General features: G+C 39.7%; 2 protein-coding genes across 3 annotated transcripts; both read left to right on the forward strand.

Annotated features, from left to right (window-relative positions):
* Nucleotides 1–46: 46 nt before the first annotated feature.
* LOC148886517 (dixin-like) lies at nt 47–10,088 on the forward strand. Of its 2 annotated transcripts, none has more exons than XM_089016835.1 (20): nt 47–283; nt 937–1,066; nt 1,197–1,322; nt 1,399–1,630; nt 2,129–2,230; nt 2,378–2,555; nt 2,814–2,897; nt 3,790–3,843; nt 3,951–4,001; nt 4,104–4,208; nt 4,295–4,348; nt 4,516–4,587; nt 5,150–5,221; nt 5,308–5,373; nt 6,716–6,862; nt 7,532–7,589; nt 7,694–7,790; nt 8,607–8,715; nt 9,220–9,299; nt 9,376–10,088. In XM_089016835.1, exons 1-20 carry the CDS (start codon nt 221–223, stop codon nt 9,383–9,385), a joined length of 1,890 nt encoding a protein of 629 aa, XP_088872961.1. In that variant the 5' UTR covers nt 47–220; the 3' UTR covers nt 9,386–10,088. The 2 variants fall into 2 exon arrangements, with proteins under 2 accessions (XP_088872961.1, XP_088872962.1); XM_089016836.1 differs by having other exon boundaries at nt 2,387–2,555.
* A 400-nt stretch (nt 10,089–10,488) lies between these two features.
* Nucleotides 10,489–21,595, forward strand: dlat (dihydrolipoamide S-acetyltransferase (E2 component of pyruvate dehydrogenase complex)). The gene is made up of 14 exons (XM_089017378.1): nt 10,489–10,896; nt 11,392–11,493; nt 11,569–11,693; nt 11,771–11,924; nt 15,400–15,526; nt 15,618–15,799; nt 16,701–16,860; nt 16,932–16,996; nt 18,088–18,186; nt 18,316–18,423; nt 18,497–18,615; nt 18,746–18,908; nt 19,419–19,555; nt 20,750–21,595. The coding sequence occupies exons 1-14, from the start codon at nt 10,636–10,638 to the stop codon at nt 20,877–20,879; spliced, it is 1,932 nt and encodes a 643-aa protein (XP_088873504.1). The 5' UTR covers nt 10,489–10,635; the 3' UTR covers nt 20,880–21,595.
* Nucleotides 21,596–22,249: the final 654 nt, after the last annotated feature.

Here is a 22,249-nt window from a genome sequence, read left to right on the forward strand (position 1 = left end):
ACCGGAAACTGTCGAGGATGGCCTTGACGTCGGTCCCTAACTTAACAAACGTCGTTGGTTTCCTCCTCCCGTCCATCAAACGATGTTTGACATTTGGAGGGCTACCGCTAACCGCGCTATTTAGTTAGCCTGTTCCTTATGGCTCATCCATAACCATGCTAATGTAATTCGGGAGCTAGCCGGCTCTTTAGCTGGCTTCAATGGATTTTCGAAGAAAAAGATGATCGCCTCACTTTCTCGAGGAAGTTTGCTAGACGAGGTGCTGCACGGAGGCTTGAACGAGGTAACGGTAATCTGGTTCCTCTTTATTTGGTTATCTTGAGTAAAACCACAATTGGGACGGGTAATTCTGTTTTCTTTTTGACAGAATCAAGCATGTGTGATGTGAATATGCACGCGGGGTACACTTGGAAAGTTCAAGAAATGGTTAACTTGAATGTTTAACCTATTTCTGTATTGTTACGGAACAGGTCAAATATACGTCACTTTTGCTTATCAAAAGTAAGTTTACCGCGACCAATATATTTACAAGAGTCTAAAAGGTGAATTACATCTTGTTAAAATTATAAAGTGTTGTTAATGGGTGGGTTGTGTATCCCGGACAACGGTGGTCACGTGATTGAACGGACTCGTAAAAAACGAGATACATCGACTGAAGCGTGACATTTAACACAAGTGTGCAACAGGAAATTATTCTGTTACGGCTTTGGATTTTATTTAAATGTACTGTATTTGGGGGTTTGTTACAGATGGCTGACCCCGCCCCCACCCCTCTTTGTCCCGGCATGATAAACAAAGGAAGCCGTTTGTTATGCTTTTTTTCCTGCCTTGTGTGTCCAGTTATGAATACAACACCTGTATACTGTTTGTTTTCGACATGAACTAAACGATGTGGGTGTGTTTTATGTTTATTTATTTTTTTGCTCTTGAATCCAGCAACAACTGGCCACGTACATCTCCTGGGTAAATGCTCAGCTCAAGAAAAAGTCTGGCCTGAAGCCCATCACTGACCTCAGGCGGGATCTGCAGGATGGCTTGGTTCTTGTACACCTCATCGAGATAGTTGGTAAATAAATGCACGTCTGCATAATATGTCGCTTTTTCTTTAACCCTCTTTTGGTTATTGTAGTAAGCACTGAAGTGCGCAAAGCTCTTGATCCAGTTTTTTTTTTTTTGCTATGTGATCTTTATGACAGCCGGGGAAGTGCTTGAGGATGTTTATTTAACTCCTGAAAGCAAAGAAGAAAGCAGGAAGAATGTGGAACAAGTGTTACAATTCATCTCCTCCAGACACATACGCATGCCTCACATCTCCGCAAGAGGTCTGTCATCTCATCGGCATATTCTATCCATTTGAAATACTTCATTTGAGTTAGAATTATTTTATTCTTGCCACAGACATCGTTGAAGGCAACTTGAAATCCGTGATGAGGATAATTCTGGCTTTGGCTGCTCATTTCAAACCCTCAGCCAATCCCAGAATTGCTTCGGGAAATGGGAAAGCCTCACAACCAGCAGCACCGTGCCACAATCCTTTGTCCACCGTGGCTCTTGCGCAAGGTGCCGCTGCTACTCTCGCATCGGCTCGATATGACGCCTCACTGCCTGCCGGGGCGTCACGCATCCACAGGTACTCATTTGTGTATAAAAAGTCATTGAAAGTGTAACAGGTTCATATGGCATCTCTTATCGGGTCTCATTTGATAATCTAGACCCGGGGTGTCAAAGTCATTTTTTGCCGCGGGCCACATAGTTATGGTTTCCTCTCAAGGGCCGTTATGAATTTGGGGAACCCATTAGAATGTTTAAATCCCTTCAAATATTACATATAGAGCACACAGCAAATTAATGAATAACTCGTTTTCAAATCTGAAGTCAAGAATAATGACTTTTATTGTGGTTGACATCCAAAAATATGAAATTTTGGCTCAGATTTTAGCAATCATCATGGAATTTAACAAGTTTGATTTGCTTTCGCGGGCCGAAAAAAATGATGTGGCGGGCCGGATTTGGCCCGCGGGCCTTGACTTTGACACCTGTGATCTAGACGTACCTAAATTTTCTGTGCTCCTATTAAAAACCATGTCAATTATTGTGCTTCAAATGTCTCCTGTGGCTCACCTTTCAGCTCATGGAGGTCAAACGTGGACAAGAGCGTGTGTGTACGTGCACTGGTGAAGCAGTATGAGAGAGGAAGCCCAGACGAGCAGGATAATGTGCAGACCAACAGGTATTTAAAAATCTATACTAACAGATGTAATATTGAAATTCATATTTAAAAACTACATCATCATGAACATCCACTTTGCTGAAGTTTCAGCAGTTTCTGCCTCAAATTAATGTTTTGAAAATCTGGCTGCATATGTTAAAATTTCAGCAATTGCAGATCTCCACCCAGCACACAAGCAGAGCACCAGGAAGAAGACGCAATCACTCCTTATGCGTCCAAGGTCGAGACGTCTGTTGGCGTGGAGGAGGCAACCTGGGAAGATTCCATCAGTGAAACTTTGGAGAAGGAGGTTGAGGAGACGCGTAAAATGGTGTCGGCTTTGCAGGTAGACCAGCAGTGTTTTTATTTTTATCTTTATTTTAATTAAAAATAAACATGAAAAAACGTTTCATGCAAATGTATTGAACTTAAACACAACTGAACTTCTTCTCCAGTATGTTTTTCCTCCACCCACATGTACCACTAGAGGCTGCCAGCATACCACTTTAGCTCGTCACACCACACTTTGATCAACACGGATGTTGAATATTTACCATCACGATTATCCAATTTTGAAGTCTAAAGATGTCTTTATATTTCTTAGGGCCTGCTTCTGCAAGGCTCTCTGCCTGAGGATGAGCAAGATCTATCTTTCGGTTTGGATGAAGGTCATCCAGAGCAGCAGCTGGTACACAGCATTTATTTATTTATTTATTTATTTATTTATTTATTTATTTATTTATTTATAATTTCAATTTCATTTTAATGTTATTTTCATTTTAACGCAATGTAATTTAATGTAATTTTATTTATTTATTCTAAATTAATGTTTAATTTATTTTTTTAATTTAATTCTTTAATTTAATCTTCATTTTATTGTTATTTTTCATTTTAATGTAATTTTCATTTTAACGTAATGTAATTTAATGTAATTTTAAATCAATGTTTAATTTATTTTTTTAATTTAATTTTTTTATTTAATTTTCATTTTATTGGAATTTTTCATTTTAATGTAATTTTCATTTTAACGTAATGTAATTTAATGTAATTTTAATTCAATGTTTAATTTATTTTTTTAATTTAATTTTTTTATTTAATTTTCATGTTATTGTAATTTTTCATTTTAATGTAATTTTCATTTTAACGTGATGTAATTTTATTTATTTTAATTTTAATTACATCTAATTTAATTAATTTTTTAATGTAATTTAATTTCAACCAATTTTCATTTGGATGTAATTTTCATTTTAATTTAATGTAATGTAATGTAATGTCATTTTATTCATTTGATTTTTTAATTTTAATTTAATTTAATGTCAATTTTTTTAATGTAATTTTAAATGTAAGTTAATGTAATTTTCATTTTAATGTAATCATCATTTTAATTTAATGTAATTGGATTTTAGTTTAGTTTAGTTTTTTTTACTTTTTCAACTTTATTTTCTGTTGGCTGCTTCCCTCTCGTCTCTCTTTGTTTCTGCTCCACACAGCTCGCGTTTCTTCCTCTGGCTGGGAAGGGGGTGCACGGGTGTCAATTTCTGTACATTGTCCCACTCCTCCGTTGTTGTCGCTCTTTCCAGGTAGTCATCCGCAGCCATTTGGATCAAAGTATGGAAGAGTCTCGGGAACTGAAGGTACATTTTTTTTACAATTTCTTGTCAGACAAATTATTAGACACTGGATTGAATTCAACCAGATTATTGCGACGTCAGATTTATTAATAATTAACTTGCTGTTTTAGAGGGAACTATTGAGCTGTAAGCAAGAGATGAGAAACCTCCAAGGAATCAAGGCAAGAACGCATGCATAATTTACACAACCTATCATGTCGTTGCCTGATCAGTTATTAGCATTGGGTCAAATCAAGGTTATTTTTTATTGATGAAAATTCCAGGAGGCCTTGCAGCAGCGTCTCTGCACTCAAGAGGCGTCCATCCTCCAACTGAAGCAAGAGCTGCTCCGAGCTAGCATGGCTAACGATGACTTTAACAATCAGAAGGTAAGGACTACAATTTGATCGAACACTGTCAAAACGATATCATTCAGGTTTGTGAGTAAAAGGATGCTATTTTTTTCCACCCTTAGATTGAGCTACAGTGGAAGCTGGAGGAATGTACCCGACTGTGGAGTGACTGTAAGGTATGCAGTACTGTAATTTAACACCCCAGCATGACATAAAAGCCCTTCTTTGTTTTCAGGAAATACTTCTTACAGTATGCACTGCATTAGCTTTTTTTTCTTTTTGAGTTGACTTTACTGAACTGTATATTTTTTCTTTTTCTTTTCTTCCTTGTTACTTACTGAAGAAGGAAGTTGGGCAGAAGGACAGACTTTTGCAACAACTCAAACAAAAACTTGAAGAAAGCCAACAACAGCAGGTACAGTTGTCACACTCAATAAGCAGAATTGTATTAATTAATTTATTTATTTATTTGCTTATGTGTTTATTTATTTATCATTTATTTAATTGGATTGGATTGGATTTGCCTTTATTAGTCTCGCAGTGGAGAACTTTACATTTCACAGCAGCAAAGTTATGAAAGAAATGAAAGTAGAAAAGCAAAATAAATTTATTTATTTATTTTTTTATGTGCATATTTGTATTTATTATCTATCTGTCTATACATTTATTCATTATTATTATTATTATTAGTAGTAGTAGTAGTAGTAGTAGTAGTAGTAGTAGTAATAATTCAAAACTCAAGGACACATTACAAATTATGTATCCATTATTTATCTATTTATCAATATTCATCGATATATTTATTCATCAATTTATTGATCTATGTATTTATGTATCTATTTATGTCTTTATGTACATAATTATTTAATTATTTAGGTTTCTAGCTAGCGAGCTTTTTCTTAACCATCCATTGATGAATGTTTCCATTGATTTATTTATTTAGTTAGTTGTTAATTTATTTGTCCATCTTTTTCCAGAGTGAGTTACAAGAACAGCTGGACCATGAAAACAGCATGAGGCAGGAAGTAGCAAACCGAGAGCTACAGCAGGTAATCTCGAATTAAATTGAATTACACGACTACCAAATTCAGAACATCAAATACATATTTGACGATAAACTTTTGACATTTCTCAGATTTCTCCTTGCATTGAAAACAATGGTTATTACAACTCTGGAAATCCTTCTTCATCCATATCAAGTGTAAGTGCTTTTGTCATTTTTTTCCCCTCACTTTCTGCTGTTATGAGGACGACAGCTGGAAGGCTTTTTGCTTGTTTTTTTTTACTTCCTGATGCCTTTAATTTGTTTATTATATGTTCTAAGCTTCTTGCATTGAATCTTGAATAGCTTCATGCCTAATGTGTAGAGATGGGCATTTCTTGCTTGGAACGCAGGCTCATTTTTTAGACAAAGGACCGATTAAGCAAATATGGAGCACACACAAAGATAGAGAAGCAGCAAACAGAAAATAAAGTTGAAAGGAGTAAAAAGTAAAACAGGGGAAATTAATTAAAATAAAATAAAATTTCATTGAATTACATTACATTACATTGAATTACATTACATTAAATTGAATTACATTACATTAAAATGAAAATTACATTAAAATGAAAATTACATTAAATGAAATTAAAAATGAAATAAAAAAATACATTAAATAAAATGGTATTAAATTAAACTAAAAAAAATACAATGAAATAAAATGACATCAAATTACATTTGTTCATCCCTAATTGGTTTAAGTATGTGGTGTTAAAGAGGCAAAATAACAAGGCAGGAACATAGACAAACAATATTTTATTCACATGCTATTTCATTTCAAACAGTATTTTTATTGCAGCACTGCCACCGAGTGTAGCGTCAAAGAACATAACAAAGTGCCTACGCACACCCAATTTTACTCGTGATCAATACAGAAAGCCACCCTGTTGTATGTCTCTCATTACACCGGGGGTGTCAAAGTCATTTTTTGCCACGGGCCACATTGTAGTTATGGTTTCCTTTCGAGGGCCGTTATGAATTTGGGGAACCCATTAGAATGTTTAAATCCCTTCGAATATTACATATAGAGCACACAGCAAATTAATGAATAACTCGTTTTCAAATCTGAAGTCAAGAATAATGACTTTTATTGTGGTTGACATCCAAAAATATGACAATTTGGCTCAGATTTTAGCAATCATCATGGAATTTAACAAGTTTGATTTGCTTTCGCGGGCCGAAAAAAATGATGTGGCGGGCCGGATTTGGCCCGCGGGCCTTGACTTTGACACATGTGCATTACACCATGATGGTATCTAGGATTGTAAAAGTGATTTTATTTTTTCATTTTTGTGATGATATTTTAACATAGTAGCTATTTCTGTGCTGGGACAAAGATTATGATAAGTGCTTTGTTACTGTTTCAGCTGTTGTTAACGCGCTATATAAATCAATCTGTACAGTATTGCATTGTAAAAGATGGAAAGATGATGATGCGAGAGGGTAAAATGCCCATTTCTGCTCATGTGTGTGCGTGTTATGTCTTATTTCTAATCTATAGGGAGAGGAGGTTCAGTTGCTCAGAGATGCAATTCGAAGTTTGAGGAAAGACTTGAGGGTTCACGACCCACAGCACCACACGCTGGACACTCTGGAGCAGGGTATCGTCTCACTCATTGACAGACTTCACGCTGTTCAAACGCACAGGGTACGATGGTATTTTTTAATGTTATTTGACCTCATCCAAATACATATATATATATTTTAACACAGTGGATTTTATGAACATTTTTATCGCACTGGTGTTTCTAGAAAAAAAAAGAAATGTATTATGATGATTTTTACTATTATATTATTATGATTGTTATGATTATTATGATTACTACCTGTCTGGCTATCTAGCTAGCTACCTAGCTGGCTATCAATTTGCTATCTAATACCTATCTGACTGGCTGGCTAGCTATCTAGCTGGCTAGCTATTAGTTATACGGCCAGCTGTCTACCTAGCTCGCTGTCTATCTATTAGCTATCTATTGGCTATCTATTAGCTAGCTAGCTTTCTGTCTATTTGACTTATTTCCGGGTTGAATGAATGCTGGCGCGTGTGGCTGCCGCTGCTCACCCACAGAAATAAAACTTATCCTGTGACTGTAAAGTGTTCTTGAGAGTTTTGAAAGGCAAACGCTGGGGTGTGTGGCTGCCGCTGCTCACCCGCAGAAAAACATTATCCTGTGACTGTAAAGTGACCTTGAGAGTTTTGAAAGGCGCTTATAAATGAAATGTATTATTATTATTATGATGAAAAATAGTCACATTCCTTTGGGAGAGGATACTGATTGCTCACCTCTTTCCTCCAACATGTATCCTCATCCTACAGATTCGAGGGAAATCCCCCAGACGCAGAGGCCAGAACAGTGACGGCGACTCTTGGCAAAGTAAGTAAAGTACCAGTAGTCGTCTTTTGTTGTGTTGTGAAATACGCTCATGCATAGAGCGCATATTTTAGTCTTCGCTCTGTTTCTGATTTGTTTCATTGCAGGGGTTTGTCAGTCCAGTAGCACTTCCGCGGGTTCTACTAAGATCCTGTACTTCACAGGAAGATCCTCCACACCTTTTATGATCAACATCCCCAAAAGGTGGTTTGCAGTCGACATATTTAAATCATTCACGGCTATTCACGAATTTATTCGGGAATTGAAAATATGACGTGGAGCTTTCATTTCTGTATTTGTCCGGGTTTTGGTTTTTCTTGTTTGGGTGCCAATAACTAGCAGGCTAGCTAGCTTTCTATCTGTGTATTTAATAGTGACAATCAATGTATTAGCTAACTAGCTAGCTATTAGCTATATAGCTATCTAGGTGGCTAACTATCTAGCGAGCTATCTATTAGCTATCTACTAGCTGGCTAGCTAGCGTTCTATTTACTTCCGGGTTGAGTGAATTCTGGCGCGTGTGTCTGCCGCTGCTCACCCACAGAAAAACCTAGACTGCTACTGTAAAGTTACCTTGAGCGTTTTGAAAGGTGCTTATAAATGAAATGTATTATTATTAATAAAGCGCTGGCCATGGCCTCTGGCAATGTTTTTTTTTTCTTTCCACAAGGGGGCAGCATTTCCACTTTTTCCATGTTGGTGCGTTGTTCCAGCTTCAGCCCTTATCAACCAATATGAATGTATATATGTATATCCGCCCTCATTTGAAGCTAATATAACTCCAGACCCATATAATTTCGGAATCAACTCTTTTTTTCTTATAAAAGAAGCGAGTAAGGTTTCGAACACTTAATTGAATGTTTATGTAGTCCTAAAACACAATATTCTGTGTGTCCTGGAATTTGAGTGACAATGACAAAAACCCTGACAGTGAAGTGGACTTTTTTGCACATGTCTGGCAGTGAATGAGTTAATAGCCCTTTTCCAGGTGACTGCAATGACGGGGGACATTTTTTACAGGTTGGGAGAGGTAACTCTTAAGGACGTGAAGGCAGCTGTGGATCAAGAGGGGAACTACAGGTACCACTTTAAGGCGTTGGACCCTGAATTTGGTACTGTGAAAGAAGAGGTAAGCAAAGCTGGTGGCATGGGGCAAAAGGATAATTGGATTGGATTAGCTTTTATGAGTTTTGTAGTGAAGAATTTTACATTTCACAACAGCAAAGTCATGAAAGAAAAGTAAGAAGTAGAAAAACAAAATATAGGAGCTGCTGTAAAGGTAGCCACTCTCAAGACGCCATCTTGAAGTCAAAACAACAAGAGCAAAAACTAAACACACAAAGGACACAGACAGGCATTCAATTTTCAACACTTTCTGCACCCTCTTTGTTGCATAAAGCAGTTCTAGATGAAAGAGGAGAGGATCAAAGTGTCCTTTTCACCAGTGGTTCCGGGACGTCATGGTGAAATATGCACGTCTCCTACAAGCTAAATGTTGAACGCAAACACAAAGCTGTAGCATCCATTGAGGAAAGAGAATGTCTCACATCTCCTGTATAATCCCCGTAAATCCACTTCAATTCCAAGCCGCGACATGTACATCAGCCTGTATATTTGTTGTGTGTGAGAACAGGTTTTCTTAGATGGGGCCATCGTGCCTGGCTGGGAAGGCAAAATTGTGGCTTGGGTGGAAGAAGACCACAGTGAAGCCAGGTAACATCATCAACATGCCTTTCCAAATATCCTCCTTGTTATTTACTGCCTGTGTGCTTTCTTTTTATATTTTTAGACCTTCTTAGGCGTAGACAGCCATGAAACTGGAACCTTTAATGAGACGATTTCAGGTGGAACTTTTGATAAATACAAGACTTCAGCAGTTGGATTTTGAGACTCGACTCACTGTCGTGTAAATGATGATTTTATAGAATTCGGTGCCTTGCCACTATGTGCCTGATATTGCCAGGCCTTGATTAAAAATGCGCAGAAATGTCATATTTGTCAATAAGAAGTGTTTGGAATCTCTTTTCATTCATTCATTGTTTCAGCAATGTAGCCTTTACAGAAACTCTGGCCAGTTTAATTGCATTTTGTCGTCCTTGCGTCTGCCACAAGGCTGTCATTTTAATTCTTCAGTGTTATCAACTGTAGGAGTTAATGGCACTGTTTACATACTGTTTAGTTTTTTTTTAAGTATTTTTTTATTTCCCACATTTTTGTATAGGCTTTGAATGCTTATACTCGTCAATAATGATATTGTGCTATAAATTTGACATTGAACGCACCTAGGACCTAACTAAAGAACTACTTTGTACTTTTATTTATTGTATGAGTGTTTATGTGTGTGCTCAGCTTCCATGTTAGGGTGGTGTTTTCTTCTACAACAAGCCAATTGAAATATGCGTTGATCTCATGTACTGTTGTGACTGCCATTACAGTCTGCAAAATGGACAGTTTGTATATATTTTTTTTAATTCTACAAATAAAAACTTGCCATTCGTGAAATGTTTTTTTTTTCTATGTTTTAAAACATAAAAACTGGCATATATAAAAACATTGTATTTATTGTTGCTTGGTCTGCAGTAGCACTGAAAATTGTGTTTTGTAGCGTGTAATTCTGTGAAAAGTTGGATTTTTTTGGGATGCTGGAAAATGTACCCTGTATGTCATTCCCGTTGTGACTGTAACTGAGTCGGATGGATGGAAAATTGTGGAAAGAGTCGAATGACAAAAAAATATATGCGGTTACTGCTACTATTACGATGACAGAAAAATACAAACACTTTATTATGACTGATTGAAATGAATATCTATTCATGTATTCAAAGTATGTAATGTACTGTACGTGGTTCTTTGCGTCGCAACAGTTTTACGACACATTTAGCCTAGATTCTGCAGTGCCTCGCGATTGCCGTAAAGTGTTGTTTTGGGCAGGAGGAGGTCATTACAAAGTGAGGGGTGGCACCGGGACGCTTGTTAGAGGTTTTTACTCATGAGCGTGTAAAGTAGTCATATTAACAATAGCTCCGTGTAATTATTGAACTGCACCGACATGCTTCGTCTAATCCTGCGGCTCAGGCCGTCCTCCCGGCTACCTCGTCCCCGTGCCCTCCCAGCCGGGCCTGCTGCCTCTGCCCTCAGCTCACGTTGCATATCTGGAACCGGCTGTGCTAGGCGGATACACCGCGTAGTCGGCTCGCGATCTCTGTGCTCCACCGTGGGTTTCAGTCGCGGTGGAGCGCTGCTGCGGTGTCCCCAGCTGAGTGCGAGCTGTCGGAGCGAACGGTTCTACAGCCTGCCCCCGCACCAGAAGGTACCTTCACCGGGTTTCCGGTTGCTATAGCACCCGCTTCACTTAGCATGACCTCCGTCGCTAGCACAGAGACATGAGAGGGAATTTAGTACATTGCACGCCTTAAACTTCAAATGTGCCCTGTGCCCCAACCTATATTGTGCTATTACAGAGATACGATCATAGCTTCTATGATGTTTTGCTTAAAACTGCGTTGAAACTCGATGTCATTTAGGGAGTACTGTATCGGTATTTAGAAATGGCTCCTGTGGGATGCTGTCTATTCATGTTTCCCAACCTTTATTTGAACCAGTACATACATTTTATGATAAACAATCATAACAAACATAAAATCACACGTATGCGGAAAACAAAATTGTTACAAAAAGTGATGATGATGGGAACCAAATTGAAGCTGCTATCAATCACGTGATATTTTTTTCAAGTCGATATTATTGATCATGTCAAAAATATTTCATCACTCTCACTTGTATGCTGCTCGTCAATGTCAAACAGGTGCAGCTGCCCGCCCTCTCACCCACCATGCAGACTGGAACCATCGCCCGCTGGGAAAAGAAGGAAGGGGATAAAATCAGTGAGGGAGACCTCATAGCAGAGGTAAGGGCACCGTTGTTATATATGTCGTATGAACGTGTAGAGAGAAACGAATAAAGTTATGTTTTTTTTTTGTAGGTGGAGACTGACAAGGCTACGGTGGGTTTTGAAATGTTGGAAGAATGCTATCTTGCCAAAATTCTTGTTCCTGAAGGGACTAGAGATGTAGACATCGGATCGGTAATTTGCATCACCGTTGACAGGTAAACATAAGTCTGATTATCTGGGAGGTCGTTACATACTTAAAAAAAAAACTTTTTATTCTCCATTCTCATTGTAGTCCAGACCTCATCCCAGCGTTTAAGGACGTCACGTTGGACTCGCTTACTACCGGTTCGTCATCAGCCCCCAGCGCTCCTTCCCCGCCCGCTCCAGCTGCAGCTGCAAGCGCACCACCTGCCGCGCCGGGCAGTTCCTACCCAACACACTTGAAGGTGGGCATTTTGAAGTGGCTCGGAAATGTCATTGGCGTGCGGGTGTCAAAATCAGAATCGTCTTTATTGGTCCAAGTATGTAGAACACACAAGGAATTTGTCTCTGGTAGAACACGCTGCACTAGTATCATAAAAAATGTAAAGAGGCACTATTATCTAGCTGCCTATCTAGCTATTTAGCTAGCTACTGTATCTATTAGCTATATAGCTAGCTCGCTATTGGCTTTCTATTCGCTAGGTATTAGCTATCTATTCGCTAGGTATTAGCTATCGATTTGCTAGGTATTAGCTATCTATTCGCTAGGCATTAGCTATCTTCGCTAGGTATTAGCTATCTATTCTCTAGCTATTACCTATCATTTGCTACATATTTGCTATCTATTAACTCTGGCTGGCTAGCTATCTAATTAGCTATCTATTCACTATCTAGCTGGCTGGCTATCTAGCTAGGTATCTTTTGGCTAACGGTTGCTTAGCTAGCAAGCTTTCCATCTATTTGAGTTATTTCCGGGTTGAGTGAACGCTGGCGCGTGTGGCCGCCGCTGCTCACCCAGAGAAAAACTTATCCTGTGACTCTAAAGCAGGGGTGGGCAAACTTTTTGACTCGCGGGCCGCATTGGGTACTAAAATTTGACAGAGGGGCCGGGCCAGGAGCATTTGGAGGGAGTGTTTGGGCCGGAAATACTCCGAACAAGTTATGTCCATAATTTATAAAATCACTTCAAATGACTTCGACTGAGCGTATTTTACAAAGATTCCACAGCATATAGCTATAGTTTACGTTTTAAGACTTGCGCTGAATATATGAAGTCTTGTTTTCGAGTTGATGACGATCCCCATGTGACGTCACGTTTGGACCGCCCTGACCGAGAAAGCGACATACAATGCATTTTGGGTACTTTGTTTAGTCTGAAAACTTCGTGTTAATCCGTGTTGATGGCGAAATTAGAAGGAAAACACATAAATAACGCCATGGTGAATCGTTGTGTGTTGCACCAAGACAACTATTTGATATTCGCTGACACAAATTCCCAGCTGACAAATCAGCCCATTTCCAACGGAGCTTGGGCGCAATCTTCTGCTTTTTCTGGGTGCTACATTGCTGTCATTGACGGCTCGAATTGATATGGGAGGACTCCTAGAATCAATTGCAAACATTTATGCTTTCCTCTTCAGAAGAACAAGAACAAGAAAACATCTTCTCCGAATCTGAAGCCATTGTTTTGATTCTCGAGCAACCTTCTGAAACTGGCCATTTCCGGATTCATTTTGAAGTCATTTTTATTGGTGTTTTTCATTTAACTAAAAATATCAGCCTGCCTGATTTGGGTATTTTAGATGCTATAAAACGTTTTTCTGATGTCAGTGGGAAACAAAAACAAAAAATGGTGCCGTTGTCCTTTAAATGTAGTATGTACAAACCTCATAGCACAGTAAAAACACTACAACCCAATTTATTAACTGTCTTTCAAATGTGAAAAATATCCCTGATCAGTTAATAAATTTTTCTCAAGGAATATGCAAGATATGGCATTTACAAACTATTTCGCAGACACTTGGAGGAGGAAATGGAAATTGATTAAAATAACATATGCACTGTGATTTATCAAGATTGCGTCTGTTTTTAAGTTTCCATCGAAGGGGCAAAGAAATCAACATTTATTGAAAAATGGAATCACTTTCAACATTCAAAACATATTATATATGTTATGTGTTAAATTCCGCCAAATCATAGATGGTTTGTCCTGACCGCGCGCTCAACAAACTCCTCACTGACGCTCTCGCCTTCACGCGCTAACAAAACACGTGTACCGTCGCCGAGCACACAAACAAACAAAAGACGACACGAGACAACCGTGTTAGAGGTATCTGCAGCGAATGGCACAGCTACCTGCAGTTGAAATTTGCATACTCGGCTCGGCAGCCAATCAGAAGCCTGCTTCTTTCTTCCGGACTTTCGCAAGCGTTACAAAGTCGTGCAATTGCATGTCATTTTCCAAAATAGATGCACAGAACCTCAAACTAGAAGAAAGATTCAAAAGAAGCTAACAACATATGTGACGCTACAAAACGTAAATTTACATTAAACCGTGACTGTAAAGTGTACGTGAAACTTATGAAAGGGGCTTAGTGGCTCGTAGGAATCAATGCAAACGTTGCATTGTGCACCACAATGACAATCGACTACTGTAGCAAAATTTACAGCCATGCGCATTTGCCGTAAATTAAGCAAGGTAGCATTTGTAGTTGGTGCATTCTTGATTTAAAAAAAAACTTTATACTTTGTGACAATGTTTCTTAATGGGATTGGTCTCATTTTGCTTCAAGTTGGGAAAAATGGGGCAGGCAACTTTTCAGTTATCTGCCCTGTTGTTCGCTAGCTTTTTGTCATGAGTTTTAGATACTGTTTGTACTATAATTTGGGCAAGTTCGGCGGGCCGGATTGAAAAGCCTAACGGGCCGTATGTGGCCCGCGGGCCGTAGTTTGCCCATGCCTGCTCTAAAGTAACCTTGAGAGATTTGAAAGGCGCTTATAAATGAAATGTATTATTATTATACAGTTACACCTGCCTGAGGGGAGTCACTGGAGAAGGTGGTGGGCAGGGTGCGGAGGGTCCAGTAGGATTTTCTGTGCCCTTGTTTTGATTCTTGCAGTGTGCAAGTCCATGAGAGTGGGCAGGGTGGTGCCAATGATTTTTTTTTACGCCGTCCTAACTGTCCCCTGAAGTTGGATTTTGTCCATTTTTGTGGCGGCCCTGAACCATACCATAATGGAAGCTGGTTTTTAATATGACTTAGTCGATATACACCATCAGAATGGAGTTGAAACTAAGAATCAGAAAACCTTTAATGGCCTCACAATGGGGAAATTTGCAGATGCAACTGACATAGCTTGGATTCCCCTTTGGACTCCTCGGCCGACACCACAGAGAACGATTTGTATAAAAGCTATTAGAAAAGATTTATTTTTCTGTCTGTTAGGGTCATTGCTAATGAAGTAGGATTCAAAAGTAAAAATAAAAAGATTCTTTAATCTTTGGGACGACACAAAATGTAAGCCCAAAGGGAGAAAAAGCCAAGAGCGGAGCGAGAGAAAAGTGGGAGGGGCTGATTTGGGAGAGCTTTTATAAAGATGACACAGGATGTGATGTCATGTCAAGATGGACAGAATGTGACATGATGACAGGAAGTCAGAGAAAATAAAACGATGTGCCAAAACCCACCTGTTTAAAATTGCATTTTCTGTATTTATTGTATTCCATTTGTGATTGTATTATATGTATTATATGTATTATGTATTATAGTACCTATGCTTGTCTCTGACTGTAAAGTGTCCTTGAGAGCTTTGAAAGGTGCTTAAAATGAAATGTATTATTATGTATTATCATTAAGGAAATAGTAAATATGTTAGAAATGTGTTCGTATAGCAAATTGTCCAATCGTTGGTGAACAGTAAGATGATTGTGCGCCGCAGATCACACTTCCCGCCCTTTCGCCCACAATGACGATGGGCACGGTGCAGCGCTGGGAGAAGAAATTGGGTGAGAAGCTAAACGAAGGAGATCTGCTAGCTGAGATCGAGACGGACAAGGCAACCATCGGTAAACCCGAACGTCCTTTGACGCGGCGCTCCGGAAATGGTTGCTTCTCGCCAACTTGCACCCACTGTGTCAACCTTTGTGTCGCGTTGAGGTTTCGAGGTGATGGAGGAAGGCTACCTGGCCAAAATAATGGTGCCCGAGGGAACACGTGACGTGCCGTTAGGAACGCCGCTGTGCATCATCGTCGAGAAGGAGAGCGACATCGCTGCCTTCAAGGACTATGTCGAAACAGGCATTGCAGAAATTTCACCACCTCCTCCTGCACCAGCACCAGTAAGATACTCGCACACATTTTGGGTTAGCCTTTATTAGTCTCGCAGTGGAGAAATTTACATTTCACAGCAGCAAAATGATGACAGGAAGAGGAAAGGAAAGAAAGAAGGAGAAAAACAAAATACAGGAGCTGTTGTAAAGGCAGCCACTCTCGCGGCGCCATTTTGAGGTCAAAACAGTCATTCAATCTTAAGCACTTTCTGCACCCTCTTTTTTGTGTTTGTTGCATGAAGCAGTTGTAGATGGAAGGGGAGACGATCAAATCGTCCTTTTCACCACTGTATCAGGGACCTCATGATGAAATGTGCGCGTCTGCTATCCTACAAGCTAAATGTTGAAAGCAAACACAAAGCTGTAGCATCCATTCATGAAAAGCGACTGTCTCACATCTCCTGTCCCACGTAAATCCGCTTCAATTCCAAACCGCAACAGTCCCACATCCGCATCGGCGCTCTGCGCTGACGCTCCTTTCTTCTTATCACGGGCTCCTAAAGCCATGCAAAAAAAAAGCAAAATCGCCCCACAGCTGTCCAGTGATGACAGTCAAATGGCACTGACATTTCTCCCAAATCAAAAACAGTGCTGGCATATTCGTGCTGCCAAAAAAGTGCAACCGTTCAGCACAGTCTCCTCCTTGATGAATGTCGTGACAAAAAAAAAAAAAAAAAAAAAACGGGAAAAAAATCTGTATCCATTCCACATACCCCACAACTCAAAGTGACAAAAAAATTAGAAACGCAACAAATAAAAAGCAAGGCTCGTGATAGCGCTTGCTGACGGCTACTCGGGCGCCATCTTCTTCGATTGTTAAATCTCCCGCTTTTGCTCACAACTCAAAGTAAATGATCTCAAAATGTATCCGCGAGTCAAAGCAGCACTGTTGAAATACTTTTTCACAAAGGCAGCAGTACCAATCACCGCGCCACCAACTCAGGCCCCCCCCGCAGCAGCCGCGCCGCCCTCCTTGACCCCCGCAGCGCCCAGGAAGGGGCGCGTGTTCGCGAGCCCGCTTGCAAAGAAACTCGCCGCCGAGAAAGGTTTCGATCTAGCGCAGATCACCGGTGAGTCGGCAATCGGGACAAAGGCAGGCCTCGGAAGCAATGTCACAGTTAATGATACGCTGCTTTCACAGGTTCCGGTCCTGATGGACGCATTACCAGGAAAGACGTTGACGGTTTTGTTCCCGCCAAGGCGCCGGTAAGTTGCACTTTTGTCAAACTATCTTTTTCTGTCGATCGTCATGCAGCACATAGCACTTTATAATATCAATGGAAACGTGATGTAATAATGGTATAGTTTGATATCAATTTTTGTGTCATCCATGAAAGTGATAACTTTCAAACGGATGTGACGATTGAATCGAGGATATTGTCACAGCAGGTGTGATTTATGTATTTTTCAGAAGAATCTTTGCTGGAAAGTAAATATAAGAGGAACATGGAAGGAATAGGCTGCAGTAAAAAAATAATCACAAAGCTGTGTGTGATCTATCTATCTATCTATCTATCTATCTATCTATCTATCTATCTATCTATCTATCTATCTATCTATCTATCTATCTATCTATCTATCTATCTATCTATCTATCTATCTATCTATCTATCTATCTATCTATCTATCTATCGAGCTAGGTAGCTTTATTTTAAATTTATTGATTTCTCTATCTCGCTAGCTAGCTATTTATTTTTTCATTTATTGATTTCTTGATTTTTCTATGTATTTATTTGCTTCGTATATTAATTTATTTATTCACATATTTGTTTATTTATTCATTTAGCTATCTACTTAGCTAATTCTCTAGCTTGTTTGCTCTATATCTAGCTAGCTAGCTTTCTATCTAGCTAGATAGTTCTCTATCTGGCTAGCTAGTTCTCTATCTAGCTAGTTTTCTATCTTGCTAGCTATTTAGCTAGCGAGCTATCCAGCTAGTTAGCTATCTAGCTATTTATTTTTTATTCATTGATTTATTGATTGATTGATTTATCTATTTATTTGTTTTATATATTCATTTATTCATTCACATTTATTTATGTGTTTATTCATTCATTGATCTATCTATTTGCCCATTTATAATTTTTTTAACACAATTTTTATTTGTTTAAAAAATACCACAAACTATGCTGTGCTATGCCAAACTTCCATAAATGTAGCCTACATTTCATGCATGAAAATATAACCGCCATGTTTACTGATTGCTTTTCAGCCCGCTACATTAGCAGAATGTTGGACTCACATCAGTCAAATTGGAGCTTCGTGAATTTCGATCAAATGAAAAGTTTTTTTGATAGGCTGCTGCAGCTCCGACAGCGGCTGCACCGGCGCCTGCCGCCGTTCCTGCCGCACCAGCCGGGACTTTCACGGACATCCCTATCAGCAATATACGCAAGGTGAGAGAGAGCAAACGCGCCTAAGATGGTTTCTCGTCAGCCATGTTTGTGCTTCTTTGTCTTCATGCTTCCTCATACATAAGCGAGCGATGTGTTTTTAGTTTTATTTTTTTACCCGCTCCTCTGCAGGTGATCGCTCAGAGGTTAATGCAGTCCAAGCAAACCATCCCCCACTATTACCTCTCCGTAGATGTCAACATGGACCAAGTGCTGGAACTTCGGAAAGAACTCAACGAGGTATTTAGCCCTTTAAAAATTGACAATCGCCGGAGATCAGTAGTTCAAACAACGTGTGACCTTTGCTGTGAAGGAGGTGAAAGCCCGAAGTCTCAAGCTCAGCGTGAATGACTTTATCATTAAAGCCAGCGCGCTGGCCTGCCTCAAAGTGCCCGAGTGCAACTCCTCCTGGATGGACACGGTCATCCGCCAGTGAGTAGCTTCGAAAACAACTCACACGAAACCTCATTCGTCACCTTAACAAACCATTGTATGGACAAACCATGAAAGAATCATGTTTATCCCACTTTCCATTGACATGTTCTTTCTCACTTTGTCGTAGGAACCACGTGGTGGACGTGAGCGTGGCCGTGAGCACATCCAACGGTCTCATCACGCCCATCGTGTTCAACGCGCACACCAAAGGACTCGCCGCCATCAGCGCCGACGTTTCGGCCCTCGCCGCCAAAGCGAGGGATGGCAAACTGCAGCCGCATGAGTTCCAGGTACAAGTCAAAATAATGGAAGAAGAATCTAGTACAGTGATACCTTGGCTTACGAACTTAATTGGTTCCCAGACAGTGTGTAAGGCGAAAAGTGCGTATCCCAAAAATTAATTTCCCATAGGAAACCATTAAAATGAGAATAATCTGTTCCCAGGTCCCTGTAAAACATAATTTTCTACTTTCTAATTTTCTAAGCCTTAAAACTACACAAAATATTCCTTATTTTATGTAATGTGCTATGGTATTATAATTAAAGAAATAAACTGTACTGTATAATAAAGTCGTTTTATTTACCTTTGTGATAGTCGTTGATGGAATGGAGTTGCCGGTTTCACCAGCATTAAACATTTGATCAGGAACGTAGCCTTCTTTCACCATCTTGATGAATGATCCTTTGTAGGTGCTTTCTCTGCGATAATTTTACCGTCATTGTATCTAAAATCTGAGTTTCTATATTAACTCCGCCTCCTTTTCCTTCCCTACACCCGCGCGCACAATAACCACCACCAGGGAGGCACGTTCACCATCTCCAATTTGGGAATGTTTGGCATCAAGAACTTCTCAGCTATCATCAACCCACCGCAGTCTTGCATCCTCGCCGTGGGGGGTTCCGAAAAGCGACTCATGCCCGCCGACAACGAGAGAGGGTATGTTTCAAGTTCAATTTTTGGAATCAGGGCAAGGGGTGAAGACAGTCCCTGTTGAACTCATTCACTGCCATTTCTGAAATATGACGCAGAGCGCCATTCCCGAATTTGTTCATTTTTTTTTGTTCTTGCTTGGGTGCCGATGAAGAGCTGGCCAGACCTCTTGCAATGTTTTCCCCTTGCACAAAGGGGCGGCTTTTCCCTTTTTTCCACGTTAGCGCTTTGTTCCAGCTTCAGCTGTTGTTAAAGTGCCATATAAACCAATATGTACGAATTGCATTGTATTTTGCACATCCACCCTCATTTCAAGCTCATATAACTCCACAGTGTGGAAGCTACAATGAAAATAAGGACATAATGTCCCAAATTTTGCAGCGTTTTTGAAAAACGTCAACAATAAAATTACATGGCTCTTGAGGCAGGCATAGCCAAGGTCCAAGATCACAATAACTGGTATATTTAGCTAATTTAGACCTTGGAGAATGGGAATATCAATTTCCATATGTTTGAAGAAAAAGGTCAATTTTGAAGAGGTCTACTCCACACCCATATAACTTAGGAATTAAGTATTTTTTTCTGATGAAATAAGTTTTTTTTCCTCAGGTTTCTTACGCTGCATTGAATGTTTATGTAGTCTTAAAACGTAATATTCTGCGGGTCCTGGAATTTGAGTGACAATGACAAAAACCATGGCACTGGAGTGGACACATTTTTGCACATCGTCTGGCAGTGAATGAGTTAAAGGTGCGCCTTATCATCCGCTGCGTCTTATAGTGTGGAAAATACAGTACCTTCACTGTCAAGGGAGAAAAAAATATTTTGAGTATTTCCCTGAAAGTTAATTTTTTAAAGGAGAATTGAAATACAGTAAAGTCTCGTTATATCAATATTCAAGGGAGTCAGAAAAAATATCGATATAACCGGGACTATCGATATATCCGACCCTGTTTGCATGTAATTTTCTCAGTGCGTGCATAGAAATAGTATCGATATAACCGGGACTATCGCTATATCCGATATCAATATAACGAGACTTTACTGTATATCCAAGGTGGATGATAAAAAAGGGGAACAAATTGCATCGTAATTAAAACATTGTCATTATCTGTGCCGCCTTTCAGTAATGTGATATTTAGGAAGAAAAAATATTCTACTTGAACACCAAAAAGTCTTTTTTTTTAATTTTTTTATTAGTTTCGACGTGTCCAGCATGATGTCCGTGACTCTGAGCTGCGACCACCGAGTAGTGGACGGCGCGGTGGGCGCCCAGTGGCTAGCCGAGTTCCGCAAGTTCCTGGAGAAGCCCGTCACCATGCTCTTGTGAGCGGACTGTGGCAAAACCGCCGTGAATGGCGCCCCCACCCACCCACCATCTCGCCAAAGTGATCCTAACACTCTGGATCCTCCTGCGATTGCCTGCCCTGTCGACAGGTGGCTACATGTTACACGCGAAGAAGGGAGGGGCACTCCGCTTCCATCTTTAGTTTCTCTCTTTCTCTCTATTTCTGTCTCTCTATTTATTAAATGTCCACGCCGTAAGAGAAACGTAGTTGTAATTCATCCTAGCGCACACGCAGTCGTCCCACGAAGCACTTAAACGGTATCATGTTGCGCAAAAGTGTACAATCAGAGATCATATTCACTCCGAATGATTTGTGCCAGTGACGCGAATGTGATCAAGGGGGACGTGTGTTTCTGCCATGTTTGCAGGCTAAAAGATTGGAAAGAAGTAGCTACGATACACACAAGTGTTCAGTGCTAAATTATGTACATTGTATGGTGATGTATATTAAAATCCTTTATCTGTACAGCTCCCGACTAAGATAGGAAAAAGTGCTAAAGTGTTCCTCTCGCTCATTTTCTTTCTGCTCCATCTTCATTTTCTCGCCCCCCACAGTCAACACTTCTGTCCTTCAAACAGCTGAAAGGCACAAAGCTGTCGCCGGATGTTTGTTTGAAATAAACGGAGCGGAAAAAAAATGTGTGTTTGCAATTTTGTTGAACGAAGGCCTGACAGAAAATAAACAGCCAATGCAATCATCTTTGTCCAAACCATATTTTACACTTAACGTTTGCAACTGTGCACAATTTTCCTGTTCTTGCATTGCATTAGTTCAAGTTACGTACTGTACTTATTCTCGTAGTTTCATTCATACTTAATAAGCGCCCGCCGTCAATGGCTCCTAAACAACCCGTGGCTTCAAAATCATCCAGTGAACCAAAAAAGAAGAGAAAAATGATGACAGTAAGTGAAAAACTAAAATGACTACACAAACTGAGGGAAAGTGAAAATTATGCCGCGGTTGCACGCCATTACGTCACTGAATCCACGATGCGTTACATTAACAAAGATGATTAATGTCCCTGTACATATACTTTATACTGTATGTTGATAGTGGGCTGTTTATTGCATTAGAGTTTTGTACAAACATTTACTGTGCTTTTTTTTATACAGGTCATGTACTGTGATCCACTAAATTTGGCCTTATAAATATTTTTTGTACTCATACACGTAAATTTACCAATATATGTAAGGTTGGCTACATCGCGGATTTTTGTCTACCGCGGGTGGTCCTGGTCTGCATTAACCGCGAGAAACGAGGGAGTACTGTATTCCAGTATTGCTTTGCGTCCACGTAGAAGAAGATGGTCAAATCTAACGAAAAATCTTTAGAAAATAATTAAAACTAAATA

The sequence above is a fragment of the Hippocampus bargibanti genome, linkage group LG16 (genome assembly GCF_051943395.1).
Source record: "Hippocampus bargibanti isolate YZ-2025 linkage group LG16, ASM5194339v1, whole genome shotgun sequence".
Lineage (NCBI taxonomy): Eukaryota > Metazoa > Chordata > Actinopteri > Syngnathiformes > Syngnathidae > Hippocampus > Hippocampus bargibanti.